Source organism: Carcharhinus amblyrhynchos, chromosome 7 (assembly GCF_965287045.1).
Source record: "Carcharhinus amblyrhynchos chromosome 7, sCarAmb.v2.hapA, whole genome shotgun sequence".
NCBI classification, from domain to species: Eukaryota; Metazoa; Chordata; class Chondrichthyes; order Carcharhiniformes; family Carcharhinidae; genus Carcharhinus; species Carcharhinus amblyrhynchos.
In genome coordinates, this window is record NC_137330.1 from 19,541,050 (window position 1) to 19,567,501 (window position 26,452).

Genomic DNA, 26,452 nt, shown 5'->3' on the forward strand with positions numbered 1-26,452 from the left:
AAATAAATAGGTTGGACTAAAACCTGGTGTTGTCAGACTTTTTACTGTGTTTACGCCAGTCCAACGCCGGCATACCCACATGCTGAAAATGTAAGCAGAACTAGAATAGCTTGTGAGCATGGGAACATTGGAACCAGTAACCACTAGCGAATGCCCATCGTTCCAGTTTTAAAAACTGATGGCATAGTTAGAATCTGTGGGGACCTCAAATTCACCGTCAATCCAGCATGAACCAGTGGATCAATCCCTACTTCCTCTCATTGTGAATCTATTTACCAGATTGCAGGAGGGAAGAAATTTTCAAAGGTGGACTTGTCACAGGCCTATCTTCAAATGGGTTTCGAGGAAGAGTCCCATCAACCACTGATGATAAGAGCTCATTGGGGACTTTTCTGCTTTCTGATTTGACATCGCCTCAGTGGCAGCCCTTTTCCAAAATGAAATGGATCAAATATTTACTGGGTTACTGGGTGTCCAGTACAACCTGGACAATATCTTGGTGGCAGATTCCACTGAAAAGAAGCATTTCAAGAACCTAGAAGACATCCTTGAAAAAAATTACAGGTGCATAGCCTGCAAGTAAAGAAAGAAAACTGCCAATTATTTAGAAATTCAATTGAATACCTGGGCCATGTCATCAATAGGGAAGGACTTCACAAGACACCAAATAAAATGGATGTCATTATGATGGCTCCTAGATCAGAGAATGTATTGCAATTATGATCATTCCTGGGATTGGTAAACTATGATGGCAAGTTTGCGCAAGATCTGGCAACCATATTAAAGCCTTTCCTCCAGCCGCTTGGGAAAGGCTGGCCATGGAGATGGACCCATGGTTGTGAGGAGGCTTATTGGGAAGTAAAACAAGCCTTATGGAGAACAGAAGTGCTAATGTATTTCAACCTGAAGTTGCCATTGTAATTAGCCTACGATGCCTCACCTTATGGGGTTGGCACTGTATTGTTGCATAGCTTATCTAACTATCAGTCACTCCTATGACACACAGTATTGACATTCAGAGAAGCATGGCAATGCAGATGCTTTTTCAAGACTACCTCTTCCTGGAGGAATGGATGTTCCTGATTGGAATTTAAAAATCATGTATTTTAATCAACAAAATAAAGTACCAGTGTTTGCAGCCCAGATGCACAGTGCTATTTGTAATGACCCAATCTTCTGTCAAGTCATGGATTTAGTCCTGAGATGGAGGACCAGCCATAGAAATCAGCCAGGTTTATGTCCTTATCTACCCAGGAGGAGGGAGTTGTACGTATTGGACGGATGTCTGTTATGGAGGCTGAGAATGGCCATTCCTCCCATGTTAAGAGGAAAGGTGCTGGAACAAGTGCACCAAGAGCACCCAAGAACGATGCAAATGTTGGAGATTGCCAGGAGCTATTTTTGGAGGCCTACTGTAGAACCCCAGATCGAGGAGAAGGCAGGTTCTTGTGAATCATGTGCGCTCGTGCAAAAGGCGGTGCCATTATTGCTCCTTCATCCATGGGAACGGCCTTAAGTTCCTTAGCAAAAGAGCCACAAAGACTTTGGTTATAATTAACTATACAGGGACTATATAGCTAATCATAACCTAAATTTTTAAGTGTTTTATTTGTAAATAAATTCATTTATGGTATAAATGTCAGTCAGTGGGGTAAAGTGCTTCATCTGTGAAATGATCTATGAGGCTTAGTGCGTTCCGGACAACTACATCTGGAGGAAGTGCACCTAATTGCAGCTTCCACCCAGACTGCATGGATCGGTTGGAACAGCAATTGGATGACTGAGGAGCATGGAAATGGTAGAAAGCGTCATTGACAGGAGCTACAGAAACCTGATCACACCCAAGGTGCAGGCAGATAGGTGGGTGACTGCTAGAAAGGGCAGGCAGTCAGTGCAGGAATCGCCTGTAACTATCCCCCTCTCTAACATGTATACTGTTTTGGATATTGTTGAGGAGGGTGGCCGATCAGAGGAAAACAGCAGCAGCCAAGACACAGGGACCACGACTGATTCTGTTGTTCATCAGGGAGGGTCAAGGCACAGAAGAACGATAGTTACAGGAGTTTCTATATTCAGGGGCACAGATGGGTGTTTCTATGATCAGGAAAGAGACTCCAGGATGGCATGTTGCCTCCCTGGTGCCCAGGACCAAGGATGTCTCTGAACGAGCATGGGACATTCTGAAAGGGGAAGGTAAGCACCCAGAGGTTGTGGTACACATTGATACTAACGACATAGGCAGAAAGAGCGATAAGGTCCTGCAAGGGGTGTTTAGAGAGCTACGTAGTAAGTTAAAAAAGCAGACCTCCAGGGTTGTAATCTCAGGATTACTTCCTGTGCCATGTACCAGTGAGACTAGGAATAGGAAGATAGTGCAACTAAACAAGTGGCTACAGAGCTGTTGTAGGAAGGAGGGGCTCAGATATCTTGATCATTGGGATTTCTTCCGGGACAGGTGTCCAGTACAAGAAGGACCTGTTACACCTTAACTGAAGAGGCACCAATATCCTGACAGGTAGATTTGCTAGAGTCGCTCAGGAGAGTTTAAACTAGTATGGCAGGGAGGTGGGAACCAGGGCAGGAGAAATAACTGAGAGAGCTACAGAGTAAGGCCAGCAAGATTAAGAAGAGCAGTCAGGGAGTAGAGATTGAACACAACGGGATTGGTGGTCTGAAGTCCATTAATTTCAACGTAAGGAGAATAACAGGTAGAACAGATGAGCTTAAGGGCTTGGATTAGCACTTGGAACTATGTTGTTGGTGCTATTACAGAGACTTGGCTGGAAGCAGGAGAGGATTGGCAGCTAAACATTCAGGATTTAGATGCTTCAGGCAGGATAGAGGGGGTTGTAAAAAGGGTGGGGGAGTTGCATTACAGGTTAAGGAGAATATCACAACTGTACTGAGGGAGGATACCTTGAAGGGTTCAGGCAGCGAGGCAATATGAGTCGAGCTTAGGGATAGGAAGGGTGTAGTCGCAATGTTGGGGGTTTATCATCTCCCAACAGCCAGCAGGAGATTTGGGAAGATGCAAAAGCAACAGTGTTGTTGTGGTGGGTGATTTTAATTTTCCCTATATTGACTAGACTCATCCACTGCTAGAGGTTTGGATGGGGCAGAATTTGTAAAAAGTGTCCAGGAGAATTTCTTGAAACAGTATATAAATAGCCCAACTCAGCAAGGAGCCATATTAGACTTGGTATTGGGGATGAGCTGACCAAGTGATTGAAATTTTAGTAAGAGAGCATTTCAGGAACAGTGATCATGCTTATGGATAAGGACAAGAGTGGTCCTCGGGCAAAAGTATTAAATTGGGGGAAGACTAATTACAACAACATTAGGCAGGATCTGGAGAATGTAGACTGGGAAGGCTGTTTGAGTGTAAATCAATATCCAACATGTGGGAATCTTTCAAATGTCAGTTGATTGGGATTCAGGACTGGCATGTATCTGTGAGGATGAAGGATAAGTGTGACAAGTATTAAGAACCCTGGATAACAAGGGATATTATGAGCCTTGTCAAAAAGAAAAAGCATTCATAAGATCTAAAATGTTTCGGACAGCTGAAGCCATTGAAGAATATACAGAAAGTAGAAAGGAACTTAAGGAAGGAATTAGGAGGGCTAAAAAGGTTCACTGGATAGAAAGATCACAATGTGTGGAACTAGGCTCTTCATTCACTGGACAGCAAGAGGGAGAGATCATTGCATTTGGAACTGGACTCTGTTTTCACTTGAGGAAGAGAGAGATCAGGGAGTGGAACTGAGCTCTGTATTCGCTGCAGAGTGAGAGGGAGAGATCACAGTTACTGGAATTGCATTATTCGATGGGGAGAGATATCACTCTGTGCAACTGTGTTCAGTATTTACTGGAGAGGGAGACCACAGTTTCTGGAACTGAGCTTTGTATTCTGGAACTGGAACTGAGCTTTGTATTCACTGCAGAATGAGAGGAGACGGAGAGGTCACAGCAATTGAAACTGGGCTCTACATTCATTGGCGAGAAAGAGATGGTCTGGGCAGTATGGTAGCACAGTGATTAGCATTGCTGCTTCACAGCTCCAGGGACCAGGATTCGATTCCCAGTTCAGGTCACTGTCTATGTGGAGTTTGCACATTTTCCTCGTGTCTGCGTGGGTTCCTTCCAGGTGCTCCGGTTTCCTTCCACAGTCTAAAGATGTGCAGGTTAGGTTGATTGGCCACGCTAAAAAAGAATTTCCTCTTAGTATCCAGAGATGCGTAGATGAGGAGGGATTAGTGGGTAAAATATGTAGGGATATGGGGTAGGGCCTGGGTGGGATTGTGGTCGATGCAGACTTAATGGACTGAATGGCCTCTTTCTGCACTGAAGTGTTTCTATGATTCCTATGAGATCACAGTGTGTGTCACTGACCACTATTCAGTAGAAAGTGCGATCACAGTGTGTGGAACTGGGTTCAGTATTCACCAGCGAGAGATCACAGTGTGTGTGCAGAGAGTGAGATTACAGTATGTGGAACTGGATCAGTATAACTGGGGAGAGGGAGACATCACAGTCTGTGGAATTGGACTACTCCTGCTCCTACTTCTTATGTTCTTATATTAGGTGATTTCAACTTTCCCAACATTAATCACAGAATACAGAAGGAGATCATTTGGCCCATCAAGTCTGTACCGACCACAATCCCATCCAAGCCCTATTCCTGTAACCTCACACACTTACCCTGCTAATCCCCACCCCGACTAGGGTCAATTTAGCATGGCCAATCAACCTAACCCACACATCTTTGGACTTGGAGGGAAACTGGAGCACTCGGAGGAAATCCAGTGAGTCTCACGTCAGTGGTCGGGAAACTATTAGAGAAACCTCTGAAAGAGTGAATCTATCACCACTCGGAGAGGCAAAGCCTGATCAGAGATAGTCAGCATGGCTTCATCAGAGGGAGATCAAGCCGATCAAATTTGATTGAATTTTTTGAGGTGACCAGGTGTGTAGATGAGGATCGTGCAGTCGATGTAGTTTATACGGATTACAACAAAGCCTTTGACAAGGTCCCACATGGGAGACTTGTAAAGCGGGTAAATTCACATGGGATGCAGGGTATTTTGATGAAGTGGATTCAAAACTGGCTCGGTTATAGGAGACAGAGGGTGATGACAGAAGGCTGCTTTAGTGACTGGAAGCCGGTGTCTAGTTGGGTACCAAAGGATCTGTGTTGGGCTCCCTATTATTCATCAGTTATATAAATTACATTGATTACTGTGTCTGCGGATGACACAAAAATTGGACAGGTGATTAACAGTGAGGCAGAAAGTGTCATGGGCTACAAGAAGTTAGAAGGGTCAAATTGGCAGATAAGTGGCAGATGGAATTAAATCTTGAAAACTGTGAGAGAGTAATTTAACAAGAAAGTACTCAATGAATGGTAGGACACTTGGAAGTTCTGTGGAACAAAAGGGCTTTGGCATGTTTGTCCACAGATCTCTGAAAGCGGAAAGGCATGTTAGTATAAACATTTGCCTTTATCAGTTGGTGTAAAGATTACAAAAACGGGAAAGTCATGTTGGGAGTTGTATAGAACTTTGGTGAGGCCACAGCTAGAATCCTCTATGAAGTTCTGGTCGCCACATTATCGTAAGGATGTGATTGCACTGGAGGAGGTGCAGAGGAGATTCATCAGGATGCTGCCTGGGGTGGAACATTTAAGTTATGAAGAGCAGTTGCGTAGACTTGAGTTGTTTTCTTTGGAGCAGAGAAGACTGAGGGGCGACCTCATCGAGGTGCACAGGATTATGAAAAACTTGGACAGAATAGATAAGGAGCAACTGTTCCCCTTAGTTGAAGGGTCAATTGTGAGGGGGCATAGGTTCAAGGTGAGGATTAGGAGGTTGAGGGGGGAGTGTGAGGAAAAGGTTTTTTATCCAAAGGGTAACCATGATGTGGAGATGCCATGATGTGGACTGTGGTGGGCACAGTAAGAAGTCTCATAACACCAGGTTAAAGTCCAACAGGTTTATTTGGTAGCATGAGCTGTCAGAGTGTTGCTAATGAAGGAACAGCACTCCAAAAGCTCGTGCTACCAAAATAAATCTGTGTTGTGAGACTTCTTACTGTGGCTACTCAGAGGGTAGTGATGGTCTGGAATGTGCTTCCTGGGAGGTTGGAGAGGCAGGTTGCCTCACATCCTTTAAAAGGTACCTGAATGAGTACTTGGCATATCATAACATTCAGGGCTATGGCCAAGTGCTGGCAGATGGGATTAGATGGGAGTTCAGGTGTTTATGTGTCGATGCGGACTTGATGGGCCGAAGGGTGTCTTCCGTGCTGCATGATTTATGATTCACTGCAGAGACAGAGAGATCACAGTGTGTGGAAATTTGCTGTGTATATGGAGGGGATAGATCACTGTATGTGGGACTGGGCACAGGATTCACTGGAGAGGGAGAGGTCACAGTGTGTGTATCTGGGCTCAGTGTTCACTGGAGAGGGAGACAGCACAGTGTGTGGATCCAGAATTTGGTTTTTCATCTTTGTGTTCATTAGGCCAGGACTTTCTGGGGCTGTAAATTGATAATTTTTAACAGATCTTGGGATGTACATCATTTATCTCACAAATGTGAAGTCAACAGGAAATTGGGATGTTGTTAACTATTCAAAGCATCTGCTTATTTCCTGAGGCAATGAAAATGAAGATGGAGAAACAAATTGGTGTAATGGAGGGGATCCGGTCAGTTGGAATCAAACTCAATCTATGAAGAGGAGAGTGGGAGAGCACAATACGATTAAGGGAGAATGGAAAAAGAGAGAAATGCTGGAAAATATTTTTTAAAATGCCTCTTGGAGCAATGACTACCTGCAGGCATGCAATTGCAGTTAGAAGTGATCCCAATGTTATTAAAAAGCTGTCCTAATTCTTTGGGGCGTCGTTAATTTGTAGTTATAATTGTTATATGAACCTTAGTTCTGGAGGCTGATGGTGTTTCACTGACTCGTCCCGTAGCAATTGAACAGCTTTTAAATAGTTTATGGCAAAACCTCTACCCTCACCTGAGCAGGTAGTACTGCCTCCGATAGCTGCCAGCCTATCAAATTTCCAGCAGCTCCTGCTTCCAGTAGTGCCATTAGAGTGGTGATCATCCTTGGGAATGATGAGGAACCATGAGGTAAATTGCAGTTAACTGAGAGACGATTTCACAAGAAGACCCAGGTAAAGGAGATGGGGGCTCAGATAGACAGGCTTCAGGAGAGGCAAGCCAAGGAGGGAGGGAAAGCCTAAAAGCTCGATGTTAAGTAGATTCCTTCCTCGCTGCCTACCACCAGCTAGTTGTGTAACAGTTATCAGGCTTGAATGTTTGGCTTGGACTTCTCCCACTGTTAGTTTAGTTCCAGCAGCAGTAGGATATGGTCCTTAAAGGCCTTTTAGCTAGAAGGCCTCTACAGATGGACAAGGTCTCTTGATGCGTCCCATTCCACTGGACATGTCCATGATATGGTGCCCAACTTTATGGGTCCTCCTGCCTGCCAACCCATACTCAGGCAGTTGTGAAATACAGCCCATAATGTTGTGTTCATTCAAATCACTGTTATTTTACCAGCAGATTCTTAATTGTGTGTTGAATCTTGATTTAACAGGATAATTGGAGAATTGGAAAGTACGTCAAATGGTGCATTGGAGCTTACAGCAAACTGACACCAAAGTACAGATTTGAAATGATCATTGGAAAATTCAGCTACCAAATGATTCACAAACATTATGACCTTATCATTTTGCAAAATATTATTGCAGGAATGGAAGATTAGATCGGTGGGATTATTTTCAAACACTAAAAAGAAAGTAACATTGATAATTTTGCATTTAAAGTTTGCATCAAGAAACCAAACAGAGACAAGAGGAGACTAGAATAATTTTGCTTAACACTGTACCTGTCTCTTTCATATGTGTAATAACTGTCTATGTGCTTAGGCCTATGTTCGACTGGACTGCGAGACACATCTTGGTAACGGGTAGGAGAACGAGATCGTCGACTTTGATGGATTTCATCCAAACTCCTGTTGAATAGAGAAAGTTGCCAAAACTATATTACATGTGGAAATTCTGTCTCGAAAATGACTCATCTCGATGGAAAACTGTTTAATACAAGAAATTTATACACCTAATATAGATGAACATATTTTGCCATTTCCCCCAAAGTTCCTTTAATTCCGTGCAGGTAACAGCCTGTTTTCAATCAAAACAAATCTTTAACTGACATACAAAAGAAGTGAAGATAAAACATGAATAAAGTTCTGCCCAAAATTTAATAAACTAAAACAAGTATTGTGAAGAATGAAAACACACCTCTGTAGTGGGACATTGGGTAAACGTGACCGGGTCCTGCCCTGGTCGTCACCACGGTGAGGGGAGACAGAACGAGAACGATGCTGTGGGCTTCTCTGCTGATCTGGAACAGTTAGTGTGCTTGATCTACTTTCTCTACTGCTAGTCCTATAATCTGTTGGTATAAATGCCAAAAATAACAATAAAATGTTTGCTTCTAAGAACATTAGTCAATAATAGCACTTGCAACTACAAAGCTGAACTTTAATGTAACAAGAACTTAAAAGTGTGATTCCATTCAACTTCCCTTTTTGGTCATCACTTTTATGTCTTTTAATTATGAGGCACTCCTTGAAATGCATGCAAACCATGAGCATTAAAACAGCCTATAACAAAAATGAAGTGTTATGGGACTATTATAGTTGTATGATATAAAATTATTATCAAAAACAATGGGAAAGGCACCAACTTTCGCTTCACACATGGACAAGTTCAGAGGCCATGCAAACATCTACGTTAGGTAAAGCAAAGCCATGCAGGTTGCAATCACTCAGAAATCGTGTTTCTAAGGGTGTGTGCTCTACAGCAGTTCACCTGTGGAGCTCAAGCAGGAAGGCAGTTAGGGAGTAAGTATGTGTTGAAAACTATCTAAGTGTCACTTCCTTCATAAAGAATATGATTACTACTAGTTACTGTGTGACAATGTTATTTGAGCAAGCAATGCTGTATTAAATGTAAGTACAGGAACAGTATTATTAAACAATATAGTATTTGAAACTACAGTTAACTCATGCGAGAGATTTCATCACAAACTCATCTTTCTGTTGTCTGAGTGAAGTCCTAAGCAGCCATATAATGCAATTTATTTTAAGAAGTTTGATTTATTTTACATAGCGCATGATGCATTTAGTGAACGTAAAAGTAGTATATTAAAGGGGCTGTTTAAGATCAGAAAGCAGTGGGATGGACCAGTTTTGAGTCCCAAGACAACGGGAGTGTCAATGAAAACAACAGGCAGAATTCTTCCATTTTGAGATGTGTGGTGGAGGGCAGCTCGGTGGTGCCTGAACTGCTGGTCAGACTAACGGGATCCTGCACCAGATCCTGTGCTTGGAAATAATTATGTACAGGCCAGGTGGACCTCCTGACGTGTGGCAGCTGATTTGTCTGCCTGCCCTTAGCTGGCAGGTTTGAAGGTCTCAATGCCATATTTAAATACTAATCCAGAACATTCGTATGACTTTCTCCAGCCCAGCTGTCTTCACCAGGCCCTGCAGGATATCAGCAGCTCAGAGGGAAAAGGCAGCACCAGCTTTCACCACGAGGGCTTTCATTTGGGAAACCTGGGCCCACTGGCATTTGCTCTGCCCCAGGTACAGTGCAAAGACAAACATCAACCTCATGTCTCTGGCCTGAAGTCAGTGTGGCTGTAACATGCTCGTGAAATGTCATTTAGTGCAGGAAGCAGAATGATCTCATCCATTCTGCCAGAATAAGCCCCCTCTCAGTTCATGCCACTATCAAACTCTCAGCATGGCATCATGTACTCAAATGGCCGCTCCCTTTATGGATTTCATACATTCAATGTCGGGGGCACATAATCAACAGTCAGTCTCTCAACAAGACTTTCACAACATCACCATCCCATCTTTCTTGTTGCTCCCACTCCAATCTGTCCATTCTGGACAGGGTTCACCACACACACACAAACATGCATTTCACCCAACCTCTGCTCCATCCCGTTACCATATTTCTTCCTTTTGTCCCCTTAAAGGCCAAACCTGGGGGGCCCTTTGGTGTCCAAAGATGTGTAGCTTAGGTGAATTGGCCATGGTAAATGTGTGGGTTTACAGGTAAGATGTTCTTTCTGAATCAGTGCAGACACAATAGACCAAATGACCTCCTTCTGCATTGTAGGGTTTGTATGGATTCTTATATGGACTAAGAGCATTCGTTTGCTCAAGAATGGCATTAATTGTTAACACATGACTTCCCTGGAAGTTTGATGTAAGAATTGATGCAGCTATGCCCCCTTCACTCCCCAAACCTTCTTTCCTGTCTTCCACTGCATAGCTTTTCAAGTTGTGACCTGAAGCTATTGAGTTGTGTTGATTCCCTTCAAAGGCTAAATTAAAAATTTGGCTTTCTATAGCTTCCTGGACAATGAGGCATGCATCCCGTATAATAAATCTGAACCCTGTCTGCCGTCGCAGCACCAACAAGTGAGCATACATTCCGAGGAGCCCCAGAACCCAGCTTAGCGTGCCTCCCACACTTCATTATACCCCTCCAATACAGAACTGATCTTACTCTCAGTTTTGAAAGATTCCAACTTACCTGCACGTCAAAGTGGTTGTGCTGCACCTGTCTTACAGCTCAGAGTTCAACCCTTCCTCACTGTATGCATGTTTCTGAGGTGTCTCTTGTTATTCTTAAGCCTCCCCCACCAAACTAGATGGTCATTGTGATGGCGGACTCCTCACCACAACCATCACCTGTGAGGTGTCCGTGCCTCACTTAGACCAGCACCCATCCCCTCTAGGGGCTGTGTGCACCATCACTTCCAGAGGTTTCCATTGTTCATCATTGTTCGAATAGCCAATGTTGTTCCATTATTTAAGAAGGGTAGCAAGAATAAACCAGGTAATTACAGGCCTACGAGCTCTCATCAGTGTTGGGAAATTATTAGAGAGGATTCTTCAATTCAGGATTTATTCCCACTTGGAAATAAGTGGACGTATTAGTGGGAGGCAAATTGGTTTTGTGAAGAGAAAGTCGTGTCTTACGAACTTAATCGAGTTTTTCGAGGAAGTGACGAAGATGATTGGTGAGGATAGGCAGTGGATGTTGTCTACATGGACTTCAGTAAGGTCTCTGACAGGGTCCCTCGTGGCAGACTGGTGCAGAAGATGAAGTCGCATGGGATCAGAGGTGAGCTGGCAAGGTGGATACAAAACTGGCTCGGTCAAAGAGGACAGAAGGTAGCAGCGGAAGGGTGCATTTCTGAATGGAGGGCTGTGACAAGTGGTGTTCCTCAGGGATAGTGCTGGAACCTTTTCTGTTTGTAATATATATAAATGATTTGGAGGAAAATGTAACTGATTTGATTAGTAAGTTTGCGGACGACACAAAGATTGGTGGATTTGCAGTTAGCGATGAGGAACATCAGGGGATACAGCAGGATGTAGATCGGTTGGAGACTTGGGAAGAGAGATGGCAGATTGAGTTTAATCCAGACAAATATGAGGTAATGCATTTTGGAAAGTCTAATATAGATAGGAAATATACAGTAAGTGGCAGAATCCTTAAGAGTATTGATAAGCAAAGGGATCTGGGTGTAGAGGTACACAGGTCACTGGAAGTGGCAATGCAGGAGGAGAAGTTAGTTGAGAAGGGATATGGCATGCTTGCCTTCATTGGCTGGGGCATTGAGTTTAAAAATTGGCAAGTCATGTTGCAGCTTTAAAGAATCTTAGTTAGGCCGCACTTGGAATATAGTGTTCAATTTCGGTCGCCACACTACCAGAAGGATTCGGAGGCTTTGGAAAGGGTACAGAAAAGATTTACCGGATGTTGCCTGGTATGGGGGGCATTAGTTATGAGGAGAAGTTGAAGAAACTTGGTTTGTTCTCACTGGAACGATGGAGGTTGAGGAGTGAACTGAATGAAGTCTACAAGATTATAAAAGACATGGACAGAGTGGATAGTCAGAAACTTTTTCCAAGGGTGGAAGAGTCAATTACTCAGGGGGCACAGGTTTAAGTGTGAGGGGCAAGGTTTAAAGGAAATGTACGAGGCAGATTTTTTACACAGAGAATAGTGGGTGCCTGGAACTCGTCATCAGGGAAGTTAGTGGAAGCGGATACGATAGTGACTTTTAAGGGGCGTCTTGACAAATACATGAATGGAATAGGAATAGAGGGATATGGTCCAACAAGGGGCGTACACGCGATGGATCGTACGAGGGCTGCTCTTGGTTGTTTTAAGAATAGCCTAGTACTTCACGTCATTAGTGTACGCTTAAACTGGACCAGATGCTGGGCAACACGACAGCTCAGTGACTATCACTGTTTGCTGTGCAGATACATGGATTTGGGCCAGTGTCTGTGGGAGTTTACGCATTCTCCCCGTGCTTGCGTGGGTTTTCTCCGGGTGCTCCGGCTTCCTCCCACACCCCAAAGATGTGCTATTAGGCTAATTGGTGTAACAAATTGTTCCATAGCGTCACTGGCTGGCCAGCATTTATTGCCCATTTCTAATTGCCTGCGAGTAGTTAAGAGTCAACCACATTGCTGTGGCTCTGGAATCACATCTAGGCCAGACCGGGTAAGGATGGCAGATTTCCTTCCCTAAAGAGCATTGGTGAACCAGATGGGTTTTTTTTGACAATTGACAATAGTTTCATGACCATCAGTAGATTTTTAATTCCAGATATTTTTTATTGAATTCAAATTTTACCATCTCGCATGATGGGATTCAAACCAAGGCCCTCAGAACAATAGCTGGATCTCTGAATTAATTGCCTAGTGATAATACCATTAGGCCATCGCCTCCACACCACCTGCCAGTGGGAAGACCGTCCCATAATTAACCCTTCTTTGGGAGAATTGCAATGGGACTTTACACCAGCAGATTTGTGATTTTTTTCACTCCCGCTAAGATTCTCTGCTTCCACCCAGCACCAAAGCCACTGTGGGTGGGATGGGAGAATTCTGCCCATTTATCCAGGCCAAGTCAAAACTCTCCAGCCCTGTCAGGCTGATTATCAATAGGAGAACATGCCTGGGTGTGTTGCAAAGCAACTTCTACAACAGTCAAAATCAAAGGTTTCATGAATGGTTTCTTCTCTTTCTAAATTACTCTTTAATGTTTGAGTATTGGATTTTTTAACCCATTCCTGATATTCAATATTTTACAATTAACTGACCTTAGTTCTCTGTTATAATCATTGAATTGTGGCAGTAGGAGGCCAATAGGCCCACAATGCTGGCTATCCTAGGGAGGAATTCAAGTACTGCTATTCTCCTACCCATCTACTCACATTCTGTATATTGCTCCTTCTCAAAGATTTAGAAAAGTTAGAAGTGTAGAAAACCTCATGGCACAGAAAGAGGCCACTCTGCCCTTAAGTCTCTAACAGCTGAGAAAGAAGTCTTCTAGTGTAAACCCATTTTCTGACTCTTGGTCAGTTGTCCTGACATTACAGGACTTGAGGTGCACACCCAGGCATCTTTTGAAGGAGTGAGAGTTTCTGCCTCCACTCCAGGCAGTGAGTTCCAGGCCCCCATAATCTTCTCGGTGAAAAATGTTTCCATACTAATCCTTCTCCCAATCACTTTCAATCTATGCTCTTGAGTCACTGATCTTTCACCAACGGTGAAAGATTTTCCTTTCCATCACTCTACCAAGCCTCTTAATCAGTCATAGAATTCTTACAGTGCAGAAAAAGGACATTCAGCCCATCAGAAACACACTGACAACAATCCCACCTAGACTCTATCCCCATAACCACACATATTTACTCTGCTAATCTCTCTGACACTAAGGGGCAATTTAGCATAGCCAATCAACCTAACCCACTTTGGACTCTGGGAGGAAACCAGAGCACCTGGAGGAAACCAACACAGATAAGGAGAGAATATGCAAATCCCGCACAGACAGTTACCCATGGCTGGAATTGAACCTGACGCTGTGAGGCAACAATGCCATCATGCTGCCCTTTCTATCCACTCTATCCTTTCCATCCACTCTATCTTAGCCCCTTACAATTTGGACATTAAAATTAAACCTCCTCTCAGTCTTCTCTATTCTGAGGAGAATAACCCAAGCCTATCTAATCTCATAGCTGCCACTTTCCAGTTCTGGCAACATCCTTGTCGGTTTGCTCTGTACCCTCTCTGGTGCAAGTACAACCTTTTATAAAGAGGTGACCAGAACTGCACACAGTACTCAAGTTGTGGCTGATCTAATGGTTATACAGTTCCAGCTTAATTTCCCTGCTCTTATTCTATACCTCGGCTAATAATGAAATGATTCCAGACACTTTCTTAACTATGTCAACTTGTTCTGCTACCTTCAGGGATCTATGGGTATTCATAGAATCCCTACAGTGCAGAAAAAACCATTTGGTCCAACGAATCTGCAGCAACTCTACAAGTGTATCTTTCCCAGGCCCTCTCCCACACCCTATCTCAGTAACCCCACAAATTTACCAGGATGAACCCATCTAATCGACACATCTTGGGACATGAAGGAGATAGTCATCAGCTTTAGGAAGCATAGGGGAGAACATACTTCCGTCTACATCAATGGGGACTAAGTAGAAATGGTGAAGAGCTTCAAGTTTTTATATGTCCAGATCACCAATAACCGATTCTGGTATCCGCCCCCTGGCCAACACTATAGTTAAGAAAGAAGACTTCTACTTTCTCAGAAGACTAAGGAAATTTGGCATGCCAGTGATGGTTTTCATCAAGTTTTACAGATGCATCATAGAAAGCATTCTTTCTGGTTGTATCACAGCTTGGTATGGCTCCTGCTCTGCCCAAGATTGCAAGAAACTGCAAAGGATCATGAATGAAGTCCAGTCCATTACACAAACCAGCCTCCCATCCATTGACTCTGTCTACAGCTCGCGCTACCTTGGAAAAACAGCCAGCATTATTACGGTCCCCACGCACTCCAGATATACTCTCTTCCACTTTCTTCCATCGGGAGAAAGATACAAAAGTCTGAGAACACATACCAACCGACTCAAGAACAGCTTCTTCTCTGCTGCCATCAGACTTTTGAATGGACCTGCCTCGCATAAATTGATCTTTCTCTACACCCTAGCTAAAACAAAATCAAATTGAATTAAATCAGCTTCCTGTTGCACGAGTTCTCAAGTATCTGACATAAGCTTTCTGTTTCCACTTTACCCTCCTCAGTCAGCTCTTAGATATCCAGAAGGCTCTAGATTTGGCTATGCCACCATTTTTCTTGTTGGAAACATGTTTACATTAAACCCTGTAAATCTCCCTTTTTAATTTCTCTCACTGATTTACCTTTAAATAGCTGTTTCCAGTCCACTTTTGCTCCTCAGTTTAGTAAAGTTGCCCTTGGCTCAATTTACAACTTTAACTTTGTTTTATCTTTGAACTTTTCATAATTATGTAAAAACTGACTGAATTATGATCACTACCAACAAAATTCTCTCCATGGACACTCCACTATTTGCCCGGCTTCATTTAAATGAACGATGCCCAAGTCAGCAAATCTCACATCCTATGAATGAATAATTTTAAATAATCCTAAAATGAAGACTGTTTATAATACATATAAATGACTTGGAGGAAAACGTAACTTGGAATGATTAGTAAGTTTGCGGACGACACAAAGGTTGGTGGATTTGTAGATAACGATGAGGACCATCAGAGGATGCAGCAGGATACAGACCGGATAGATGCAGATGGAGGTTAATCAGACAAATGTGAGGCAATGCATTTTGGAAGGTCTAATACAGATAGGAAATTTACAGTAAATGACAAAACTCTTAAGAGTATTGACAGGCAAAGGGATCTGGGTGTACAGGTACACAGGTCACTGAAAGTGGCAATGCAGGTGGAAAAGGTAGTCAAGAAAGCATATGGCATGCTTGCCTTCATCGCTGGGATATTGAGTTTAAAAATTGGCAAGTCATGGTGCAGCTTTATAGAACCTTAGTTAAGGCCGCACTTGGAATATAGTGTTTAATTCTGGTCACCACACTACCAGAAGGATGTGGACGCTTTGAAAAGGGTACAGAAAAGATTTACCAGGATGTCGCCTAGTATGGAGGCCATGAGCTATGAGGAGAGGTTGGAGAAACTTTGTTTGTTCTCACTGGAACAATGGAGGTTGAGGGAGACCTGATAGAAGTCTACAAGATTATGAGGGGCATGGACAGAGTGGATAGTCAGAAGCTTTTTCCCAGGGTGGAAGAGTCAATTACTAGGGAGCGTAGATTTAAGGTGCAAGGGGCAAGGTTTATAGGAGATGTATGAGGCAAGTTTTTACACAGAGGGAGGTGGGTGCCTGGAATTCGCTGCCATGGGCGGTAGTGGAAGTAGATACGATAGTGACTCTTAAGGAGCGTTTGGACAAATACATGAGTAGGATGGGAATAAAGGGATACGGTACCCCGAAGGATAGGGGGTTTTAGTTCAGTCGGGCAGCATGGTTGGTGCAAGCTTGGAGGGCCGAAGAGCCTGTTTCTGTGCTGTAATTTTCTTTGTTCTTTGTTAAGTCCAGAACCCATGCCCTTCCTTGGTGCTACTCACTGGCCAAAGAGGTTCTCCTGAATGCACCTTAAGAAATTTGATTCCTCATTGCTTTCACACTAAAATTATCCCAGTTAATATTGGAGTTGATAAAATCCCTGCATATTGCTGTTCCACTGTCTTTGCATTTCTCAGCGATTTATGCAGCGAATGGGATGCTGGCCTTCATAGCGAGGGGCATTGAATATAAAAGTAGGGAGGTCTTGCTGCGGCTGTATAGGGCATTGGTGAGGCCGCAGCTGGAGTACTGTGTGCAGTTTTGGGCGCCGCACCTGCGCAAAGATATTTTGGCCTTGGAGGGAGTGCAGAGGAGGTTTACTAGGCTGATACCGGAGTTGAGGGGGTTGAGCTATGAGGAGAGGCTGAATAAACTAGGCTTGTACTCGTTAGAGTTTAGAAGAATGAGGGGAGATCTCATTGAGACGTATAAGATGATGAATGGGATGGATAGGATAGAGGTGGAGAGACTCTTCCTGCTCAAAAAAGACGGTAGGACTAGGGGGCACAGCCTCAAGATAAAGGGGGGGCGGTTTAGAACGGAGTTGAGGAGGAACTTCTTCACTCAAAGGGTGGTGAATCTCTGGAATTCTCTGCCCGTTGAAGTGGTGGAGGCTGCCTCGCTAAATATTTTTAAGTCGCGGGTTGATGGGTTTTTGATAAGAGAGGGGATTAAGGGTTATGGGGAGAGGGCGGGAAAGTGGAACTGAGCCACGACAGATCAGCCATGATCTTATTGAATGGCGGGGCAGACTCGAAGGGCTAGATGGCCTACTCCTGCTCCTATTTCTTATGTTCTTATGTCTCTATATTTGCTCTTCTATCTCCTTCTGACTATTTGAAGGTCTCTCAGTCGTGTGACTGCACCTTTATTGTTCCTTAGTTCAAACCATATGGCCTCATCTGTTGATCATTCCAACATATTATCTCTTCTCACAGTTAAAACTGTATCTTCAACCAGATTTTTATCCCCCTCTCTATCTTGTCAGAAAACCCTGCAACTGGGAATGTCAAGTGGCCATTCCTGTCCCTCTGTAAGCCATGTTTCTGTAATAGCTATGATATCATCTGTGCCCTCTGCTCATCTGTTTTATTTGCTTTACTCCTTGTTCTGAAGTGCTTACTCTTGAGCACTGTCAAACACTCTTTTGTTCTAATTTTTGTTTCCTTTGTCTTTCAGACTCATGCACTCACCTTTAACCTTCCCTTTGAAATCTGTGCTTACGCTTACATCATGTAACATAAAGTTCCAGGCTTGTTTTCTTCTTGGCAAAGAGAAGGTCTTGAGGTTTTCAGAATGATAACAGAAATGTAAAAAGTTGATCCAAGAAAGCTGTTGGGAATGCTAAAGGCTTCCTATGACAAGCAGCTCAAGTCAGAAAGATGTATAAACTAATGTCAGACGGGTATTTAAAATTTTCAGCTGGTTTTATTCTTAAGTCAACTACCATTGGTTAAACATATTGGGAATTAGAAAATCTGTGTCAATATTTTGACAAATTGAAAAACAAGTTGTCAAGAAAGGCCATGGAACAAGACTGCATACGAGTTCAAAAGCATTTCAATAGTTTCTAGAGATTGCAAGAAGGGATATGGTGAGAAGCTTACATTTTCATGTCATTAAGTTTAATTCCTTTTCAATGCAAACTTTTATGTGATGAATCTTTAATCTGCTCTCTATTATACAGTGAGGTTCCGATCACAATCAAAGTCCTTTGCCACTGGAGTGGCAGAGAAACAGAATCTGCTGTAGTGCACTGCCCAATGACGACCTACCTAGACAGAGGGATGGCAGGGTGAAACCAAAAGATTCCTCAAATTGGAATTAATGATAAAAAGAAACAGACAACGAGAAACGATTTGTTATGGGTAATCTTTGTGTTCTTTAATCCAAAACTCATTGCTTTGTATAGGATGTAATTCTTAAATTGCAGGTAGGCATCATGATTTTAAGCTTTAACCAAATAAAGTACATCCGATTGATAATCCTAAAGTTATCCAGAAATTTCAACATAATTGTTTTTGTTTGATGCATGTAACTATTTTCTCTTCAGATCCTGGTAGGTCCCATCATTGTTCTAATCTGTATCATGCACAAATGATTGAATGAATTTTGTAACAAAATTTGTTTTTATTTTCTTCAATTTCTTTCCAATCAGAAAGTCTAATCAATTATATCTCTTTAAAGTTCAGAACTTGTTTAACAATATCAATTTAACTGCACCTAACAAACTCAGTTATTTCAGATCACTGTGTTCAGCGGCATTTTTATTTTGCAAGGTCATTTTGCAGGGCTTTGCTCCAGATGTGGATTCTCACAGAGTAGTAGTGTAAACCACAAAAATCCATGCTATAGCCGCATTTCCAAAGCATACCCCTTGCTAGCAAGTTGCCACATCTCAAGCGCAGCCTTGCAAACTTACAACTAAATTCTATATGATGAGTGACATGTCAACAAAGAACAACAAGTATTCTCGCACATAAACCTCACTAACAGTTTACGTGTGGGAAAGAGACTGTGTTAACCATTGTATTTACAGTTTTGAGATAGTTTAGTTGAACTTGTATCACAATCTCTCTGTGCCTATTGATAGTGCCAGTTTATTATATGGTATGGTATTCTTTTATCAATCCAAGCTAAATCAAAAAACCCTGGACTGAAATATTGTATGCTTGGTTTTGCTTTGATTTTTAGTAATCCAAAATGCAAATCTTAAATGTGTTCAGCAAAATTCTGCATTATGCATGATTTGTACATCTTTAAATGTGTCTTGAAACAGTGAAATACTCTTCATCTTCAAAGATTCAAATAACTTGTGAAAAAGTATGATTTGCGGAATGAATGTATTTGTTAATAACTATTAGTAAATCTCATCCAACTAAAATGTGCCTTTATATAACTAATTTTAAAATGTATGATAGCTGGCAGATGGATGGTATTTGCTCTTGGAACTATTTCTGACATCCTGCTAGAGCCCCACATCAAAAGCAATTTCTAAATGTGAATAGCATTCATAAATTAGAGTATGTTCCACCACCCCACCCACCTGACAAGACCACTCCAATACCATCATCAACATCATAATCTGAGATGTCACTATCACTGATTCGATGGGATCCTAGGTAATGATGGAACAAACAGACAAAACAGCTATGCATGTGGTCTCATTAACACTTATGGTAAAATCTTTAATCAGAAATGTTTTATTTATAACATATAAATGAGTTAGAAAAATAGCAACCTAGAAAATTAAAATTGGTGAATGAATCTATATTTTCAATAATGCAATTTTTATTGCTTTCTCTGTAATCAAAACGGTAGATCAGGTTTTGCAGAGTGGAAAAGCCATTATCCAATTCACTTAAAGAGTGGACATGTGATGAACTAATGTTTGTATGGAGTGAACATGTCATTTTCTGAAGGTTATATGGAATGGGTGCATCATTATCCAATGTACACATGGAATGGATATGTCATTAACTAATATATATATAGAGTGGGACACATCCATAAGTAATATTTAAAGAAAGCAGACAATCTATTAATTATTTTGGTAGCAGACTGGCACAGTAGTTAGCACTGCTGCCTCACAGCACCAGGGACCCGGTTCGATTCCTGGCTTGGGTGACCATCTGTGTGGAATTTGCGCATTATAGAACATAGAACATAGAACATAGAACATTACAGCGCGGAACAGGCCCTTCGGCCCACAATGTTGCGCCGACCAGTCTTATTTTTAAAAAAAAACATTGACCCACTAATCTAAACCACTCCTTTTTCGTCCATAAACCTATCCACCAATCTCTTAAACGCCCCCAAACTAGGCGCATTTACAACTGCAGCAGGCAGGGCATTCCAGTCCCTCACCACCCTCTGGGTAAAGAACCTGCCCCTGACATCCGTCCTATAACTACCCCCCCTTAATTTAAAGCCATGCCCCCTCGTGCTAGATTTCTCCATCCGAGGAAACAGGCTATCACCATCCACCCTATCTAAACCTCTAATCATCTTATATGTTTCTATAAGATCCCCTCTTAGCCGCCTTCTTTCCAGTGAAAACAACCCCAAATCCCTCAGTCTCTCCTCATAGGACCTCCCCTGCATACCAGGCAACATCCTGGTAAACCTCCTCTGCACCCTCTCCAAAGCCTCCACATCCTTCCTGTAATGTGGGGACCAGAACTGCACACAGTACTCCAAGTGCATTCTCTCCATGTCTGCGTGGGTTTCCTCCAGGTGCTCTGGTTTCCTTCCTACAGTCCAAAGTAGCGCAGGTTACGTGGATTGGCCTTGCTAAATTGCCCCTTAGTGTTGGGGGGCTAGCGAGAGTAAATATGTGGGGTTTTGGGAATAGGGCCTGAGGAGGATTGTGGTTGGTGCAGACTTGATGGGCTGAATGGCCTCCTTATACACTATAGGATTCCATGATTAAGTAATGTATATGTGAGCAAAAATGACATGAACTAATGTTGACATGGAGTGAACACATCATCATCTAATGTACATATGGAATGGACACATGATTAACTAATGCTTATATGGCACGGACACGTCATTAGCTAATGTGCAGATGGAGTAGATACATCATGAACTGATGTTTATATGGTGTGGAGTGTACATGCCATTAACTGATGTTATATGGAGTGGACACGTCATGAACTCTTGCATATAGAGAGTGCACATATAATTAACTAATGTTTGTATGGAGTGCACATCATTAACTAATTTTTATAGAAAGTAGGCAATCCATTAAATAATTTAGAGGCAGAGTCGACAAGTCATTTATGAATCTTTATATGGAGTGGACACATCATTAGCTAATGTATATAATGAGTTGACACGTCATTATCTAATGTTTTATGGAGTGGAATGGACATATCATTAACTAATATTGATTTTGAATGGACATGCCATTAACTAATGTTTATATGGAGTGGACACTTCATTAATTAATGTATATACAGAATTGACATGTCACTATCTAATGTTTATATGAAATGCATGTCATTAACTAGTGTTTATTTCGTTAATGATGTGTCCATTCTAATGCTTATATGGAATGGACAAGTCACGAACTAATGTTTATATAGAGTGGATGCATCATTGAATGTTTATACCAAGTGGACAGGTCAATAACAAATGTACATAGTGAGGGGACACATCATTACCTAATGTTTATACAGAATGGATAATCGACAGCCATGAACTAATCATGGTATTTTCCTTTCAGTTTACAAAATAATAACAAGAATTAAATTATGAACATAATAAACAAACTACACCTAAACCACACATGGTGTAGACCTTAAACCTCTGGGAGGGTATGCTGGAAAGTTGCACACACATTATAATCACCTAATGTGATAATTTGATAATCTACTGAAACGTGTGGAGGAAGTACTCAATTACTTGCATCTGCAACAAACAAAGCTCTTTGGCAGGACACCACATGTTAAATTCACCCAAACATCTTTAATATCTTTTGATTTTTTGTACTAATTCCAACTGACTGATGGTTAACAATGTCAGGTCGAGAACATGTTGGCACTAGCACTGAATGAGTTAAACCTAAAAGGATAAGACAGTTCAGACCAGTATTCTGATTTCCCAGTTTATGGTGTTCATTTTAAGGTATCAGTTTGGACCACATTTTTACTTACCCATTTCCTTTTTGCTTTGTTTGAATCATCAATATTATTTTATAGTGCTTGCAATTCTACTGCTACTTGCACTAAGGTAAATTGATTAATGCCTTGAAGTAAATCATGCATTTAAAAAAAATACAATACATAAAATCATAGAATCCCTACACTACAGAAGGAGGCCATTCAGCCCATCGACCCTGCATTGTCAACAATCCCACCCAGGCCCTAGCCCCACAGCTCCCTGTATTAACCCTGTTAATCCCCTTAACACTCAGGGGCAATTGTGCATGCCAATCAACCTTACCTGCACATCTTTGGAATGTGGGAGGAAACCAGGGCACCCAGAAGAAACCATGCAGACACAGGGAGAACATGCAAACTCCACACAGATAGTCATCCAAGGCTGGAATTGAACCCAGGTCCCTGGTGCTGTGAGACAGCTAACCACTGTGCTTTCATTTAGTTTGTGGTGCTTTCATTTAGTTGGTATCAGTCAGAGTAACCCATGTGAAAACAAATAGAAAGCACAAAGCAAGTCAGACATTGATAGAACAGAGGTTCATGCTATGGGAGGTGACCGTTGAAAATTTATCTTCCATTCTTCCGTTGTTGTGCATTTTTAACACCTTTCTGTTTGTATTTTCAATTAATTAGCATTTTCTCCCAGAGACCAGGAGAACTTTTCCTTGGTTGGTTTCTTATGGGAATTGTGAATGATTTCTATGTGCCCAGAGCCACAATTTTGATGCAAATGGAATACATGGACACCTAATCCATTTCATTTGAGCAATTTTCCATTCTGGACCTTGGATACTGACAAACAAACTTCAGGCAACTGTCTTCTGACAAACTCACTCACATCCAGCAGTATAGAATAGGGATGTATTTCTGCCCTAACATGCAGAAAAATGCATTTTAGTACTGATATGGTCAAATAATTTGCTACATCAACACTTCAATTCCAACTGTGTAGTGCACTGTGAAGTCCAGTCTGCTTTCTATTTTTCAATGTGAGTGCTAATAGGTGGATTGGCCATGCTAAATTGCCTTTCCGTGTCCAAAGATGTGCAGATTAGGTGGATTATGAACACTATAGCTATCTTAAACAAAAGTAATTTATATAATTCCTACAGTGCAGCATTTTGTATTACAGCCTGGATTATGGTTTAAGACAGTAATTTATCTTAATGATGACAATGAAGTTAACAGCTCAGGCATACCAAAGGAAGGGCGATATTAATGGGTATAAAACGATCAGATAGTCCCAGCAACTTGCATCCACCAATCTTAATGAAGATGAGGGCTAAAATCAGAATCAACTTTTTTTTTAAGTAAACTGCTCAGCCAAACTAATGCCTCAAAGTAAAAAACAAACTCTTCTGGTGCTGTAGCTCATAGGGGACAGCTAATTAAGACAACCAGTTAAATCTGGTTCTTGAAGGAGGACAGGCCAAAGGGACATAAGTCCAAAGATGCAACCAGCAGAGTGCAAGCTGCAGAAAGTGAAAACTGAAAGTTGAGTTAAGTATGGGAGGGAGGTGTTGTGTCTTGTGTCATTTACTACCTCCACTGGTCCACGGATCAGATATTGCAGTTCAAAAAGTGAGGTGGAACCAATAGAAGCAGCTGATTGGTGACTAAGTCCTGATGGGTATTTCCAAACCATATTAAAATGCGAGTCACTTTTTTAAGAAAGGGTAGTGAGTTATTTAATTAATTAATTTTTTATACAGGTCCTTTACAGTTTTTAAACTTAAAAGGGTTTATTCATGGCAAGAGGGCTTGAAGCTGCTCTTGCACTATGTGAGAGGTCAGGCACACGTGTGGTGCAGCATGTGTGCAGGAAGTGTCAGTAGCTCCTGGAAGCTTGAATTTTGGAGCTGGAACAGCACTGGGGATACTGTGGGGCATCTGCAAGTCTCAGAGCATTGTGAATAGCATGTTTAAAGAGGGAGTAACACCACAGTTGAAGGAACTTGAGAAAGGAAGGGAATGGGTGACTACCAGGCAGTCCAAGAGATACAGGCAGGGAGTTGAGGAGTTTCCTAGGGTCTCACTCGCAAATCGGTATTCCATCTGAATAGGTAGAAAGGGGGATGAGGTCTTGCATCAATAAATCAGGGCGCTTGGCAATATACTAAAAAGCAGAATCTGGAGGCTGCTGAGGGTGCTGGTACCTCCAAGGAATACAGACAGAGCCAAGCTTCTGCCACCACTAGTAGTCTGTCAGTCCATGGGGAGAGGAAGACAGGCAGGGCATCTTGAAGGGGGAGTGTGATAAGGCAAAGGCAAATGACATAGGTAGAAAGGGGGAATGAGGTCTTGCAACAACAACTTAGAGCTGGGCAGTATGCTAAAAGCAGGACCTCATGGTTTGTAATCTTACAGATTTAGGTGAATAGTGCAGATGAATGTACAGTTTAAGACTTGGTGCAAGTGGGAGGGTTTAAGATTTCTGGATCATTGGGACAATTTCTGAGAAAGTGAGACATGTACAAGTGGGATGGTCTACATCTGAACCAGAGTGGGACTAATGTCTTTGCAGGACATTTTGCTAGTGCTGTTGGGAGGAATTCAAACTAATTTGGCAGTGGGAAAGGACATGGATTGTCAGCAGAATAAGAACACAGAATCAAACACAGTAAAACAATCAAGTCAGAGGGAGTACAGCTGTATCAAGCTTCAAGGGATTAAGGCAAGGCTGGATGGCCTCAACTTTAATGCCAAGAGTATCGCAGATAAAACAGAGTGAAGGGCGGTGATTGACACATGGAAGTGTAATATAGTAGCCATCACAGATATGGTTGAGGTAGGATTAGCAATTCAACATTCCGGGATGTAGAATCTTCAGGCAAGACAGAGGAGGAGGGAAAAGAGGCGGCGGCATTGCATTATTAGTTAAGGAGTGATGATATTTTGAGGGAACATCGAATGACAGTCCCCTCACCTTGCCAAATTAGTTTGAATTCCTCCCATCAGGGACAGCATGGTGACACAGTGGTTAGCACTGCTGCCTCACAGCGTCAGGGAGCCCAGTTCGATTCCTGGCCTGGATCACTGACTGTGTGGAGTTTGCACATTCTGCCTGCGTCTGCATGGGTTTCCTCTGGGAACTCCGGCTTTCTCCCACTGTCTGAAAGACATGCTGGTGAGGTGGATTGACTCACACAGATGTCGGTGTGTAGAATTTCACAGCAACTTAATTGCAGTGTTAATGTAAGCCTCATTTGTGACCAATAAATAAACTTTCCTTTATGAAATCTTTGTGGGTCCAGCTTAGGAGCAAACAAGGAGCAGCCACATTGTTAGGTGTTTGTTATAGACCCTCAGGTAATCAGTAGGATATTGAGAAGCAATGTGTGCACAAATCGCAGAATTGTGTAAAAACAATGTGGTTATTATATGAAGTGATTTCAACTTTTCCAACATTAACTGGGATATACATAGTGTTAAGGGCTTGGCTGAAGCAGCTTTCTTGAAATGTGTACAGGAGAACATTTTAGGTCAATATATATGTATAACATGCTACGCTGGGCCAAATGAAGCCAGACAGATGGTTGAGGTGATGGTGGGGGAGCCTTTTAGTGACAGCAATCACAACATGATATAATTTAAGCTTGTTATAGGTAAGGAAATAGGCAAGTTGCAAAAAAAGTTTTGGATTAGGGGAGAGCAGAATATTGAAAAATAAAGCAGGAGCTGGCCAAGGTGGACTGGGAACAGCTACTAATGAGAAAATCTACAGAAGAGCAGTGGAGTGGGTGGTGACATTTAGAAAGGAAATGGGGAAAGTACAAGCCCAGCATATTTTACTAGGATGCTATCAGGACTTGACGGATTGAGTTGTAAGGAGAGGCAGAATTGACTGGGACTTTTCTCTCTGCAGCGTAGGAGGCTAAGGGGTGACCTTATAGAGGTCTATAAAATAATGAGGGGCATAAACAAGGTAGATTGTTAATATCTTTTCCCAAAGGTAGAGGAGTCTAAAACTAGAGGGCATAGGTTTAAGGTGAGAGGGGAGAGATACAAAAGTATCCAGAGAGGCAATTTTTTCACACAGAGGGTGGTGAGTGTCTGGAACAAGCTGCCAGAGGTAGTAGTAAAGGTGGGTACAATTTTATCTTTTAAAAAGCATTTAGATAGTTACATAGGTAAGTTGTGTATAGAGGGATATGGGCCAAATGAGGCAACTGGGATTAGCTTAGGGGTTTTA

The 26,452-nt window shown here is 42.2% G+C and overlaps 1 protein-coding gene across 23 annotated transcripts in view; it reads right to left on the reverse strand.

The window, feature by feature from the left end:
- Positions 1-26,452, reverse strand: part of LOC145344815 (regulating synaptic membrane exocytosis protein 1-like) — a 743,305-nt gene that overhangs the window by 230,056 nt on the left and 486,797 nt on the right. For 22 of the 23 annotated variants that reach the window (XM_080191997.1, XM_080192005.1, XM_080191995.1 and 19 more), the window contains 2 exons: positions 8,318-8,471; positions 7,903-8,028 (listed from right to left, as the gene is read on the reverse strand). In XM_080191997.1, the coding sequence (XP_080048123.1) occupies positions 7,903-8,028; positions 8,318-8,471 (280 nt within the window). Of the gene's footprint in view, positions 1-7,902; positions 8,029-8,317; positions 8,472-19,640; positions 19,713-26,452 lie in introns of all 23 variants that reach the window. The other variant, XM_080192004.1, reaches the window with a different exon arrangement.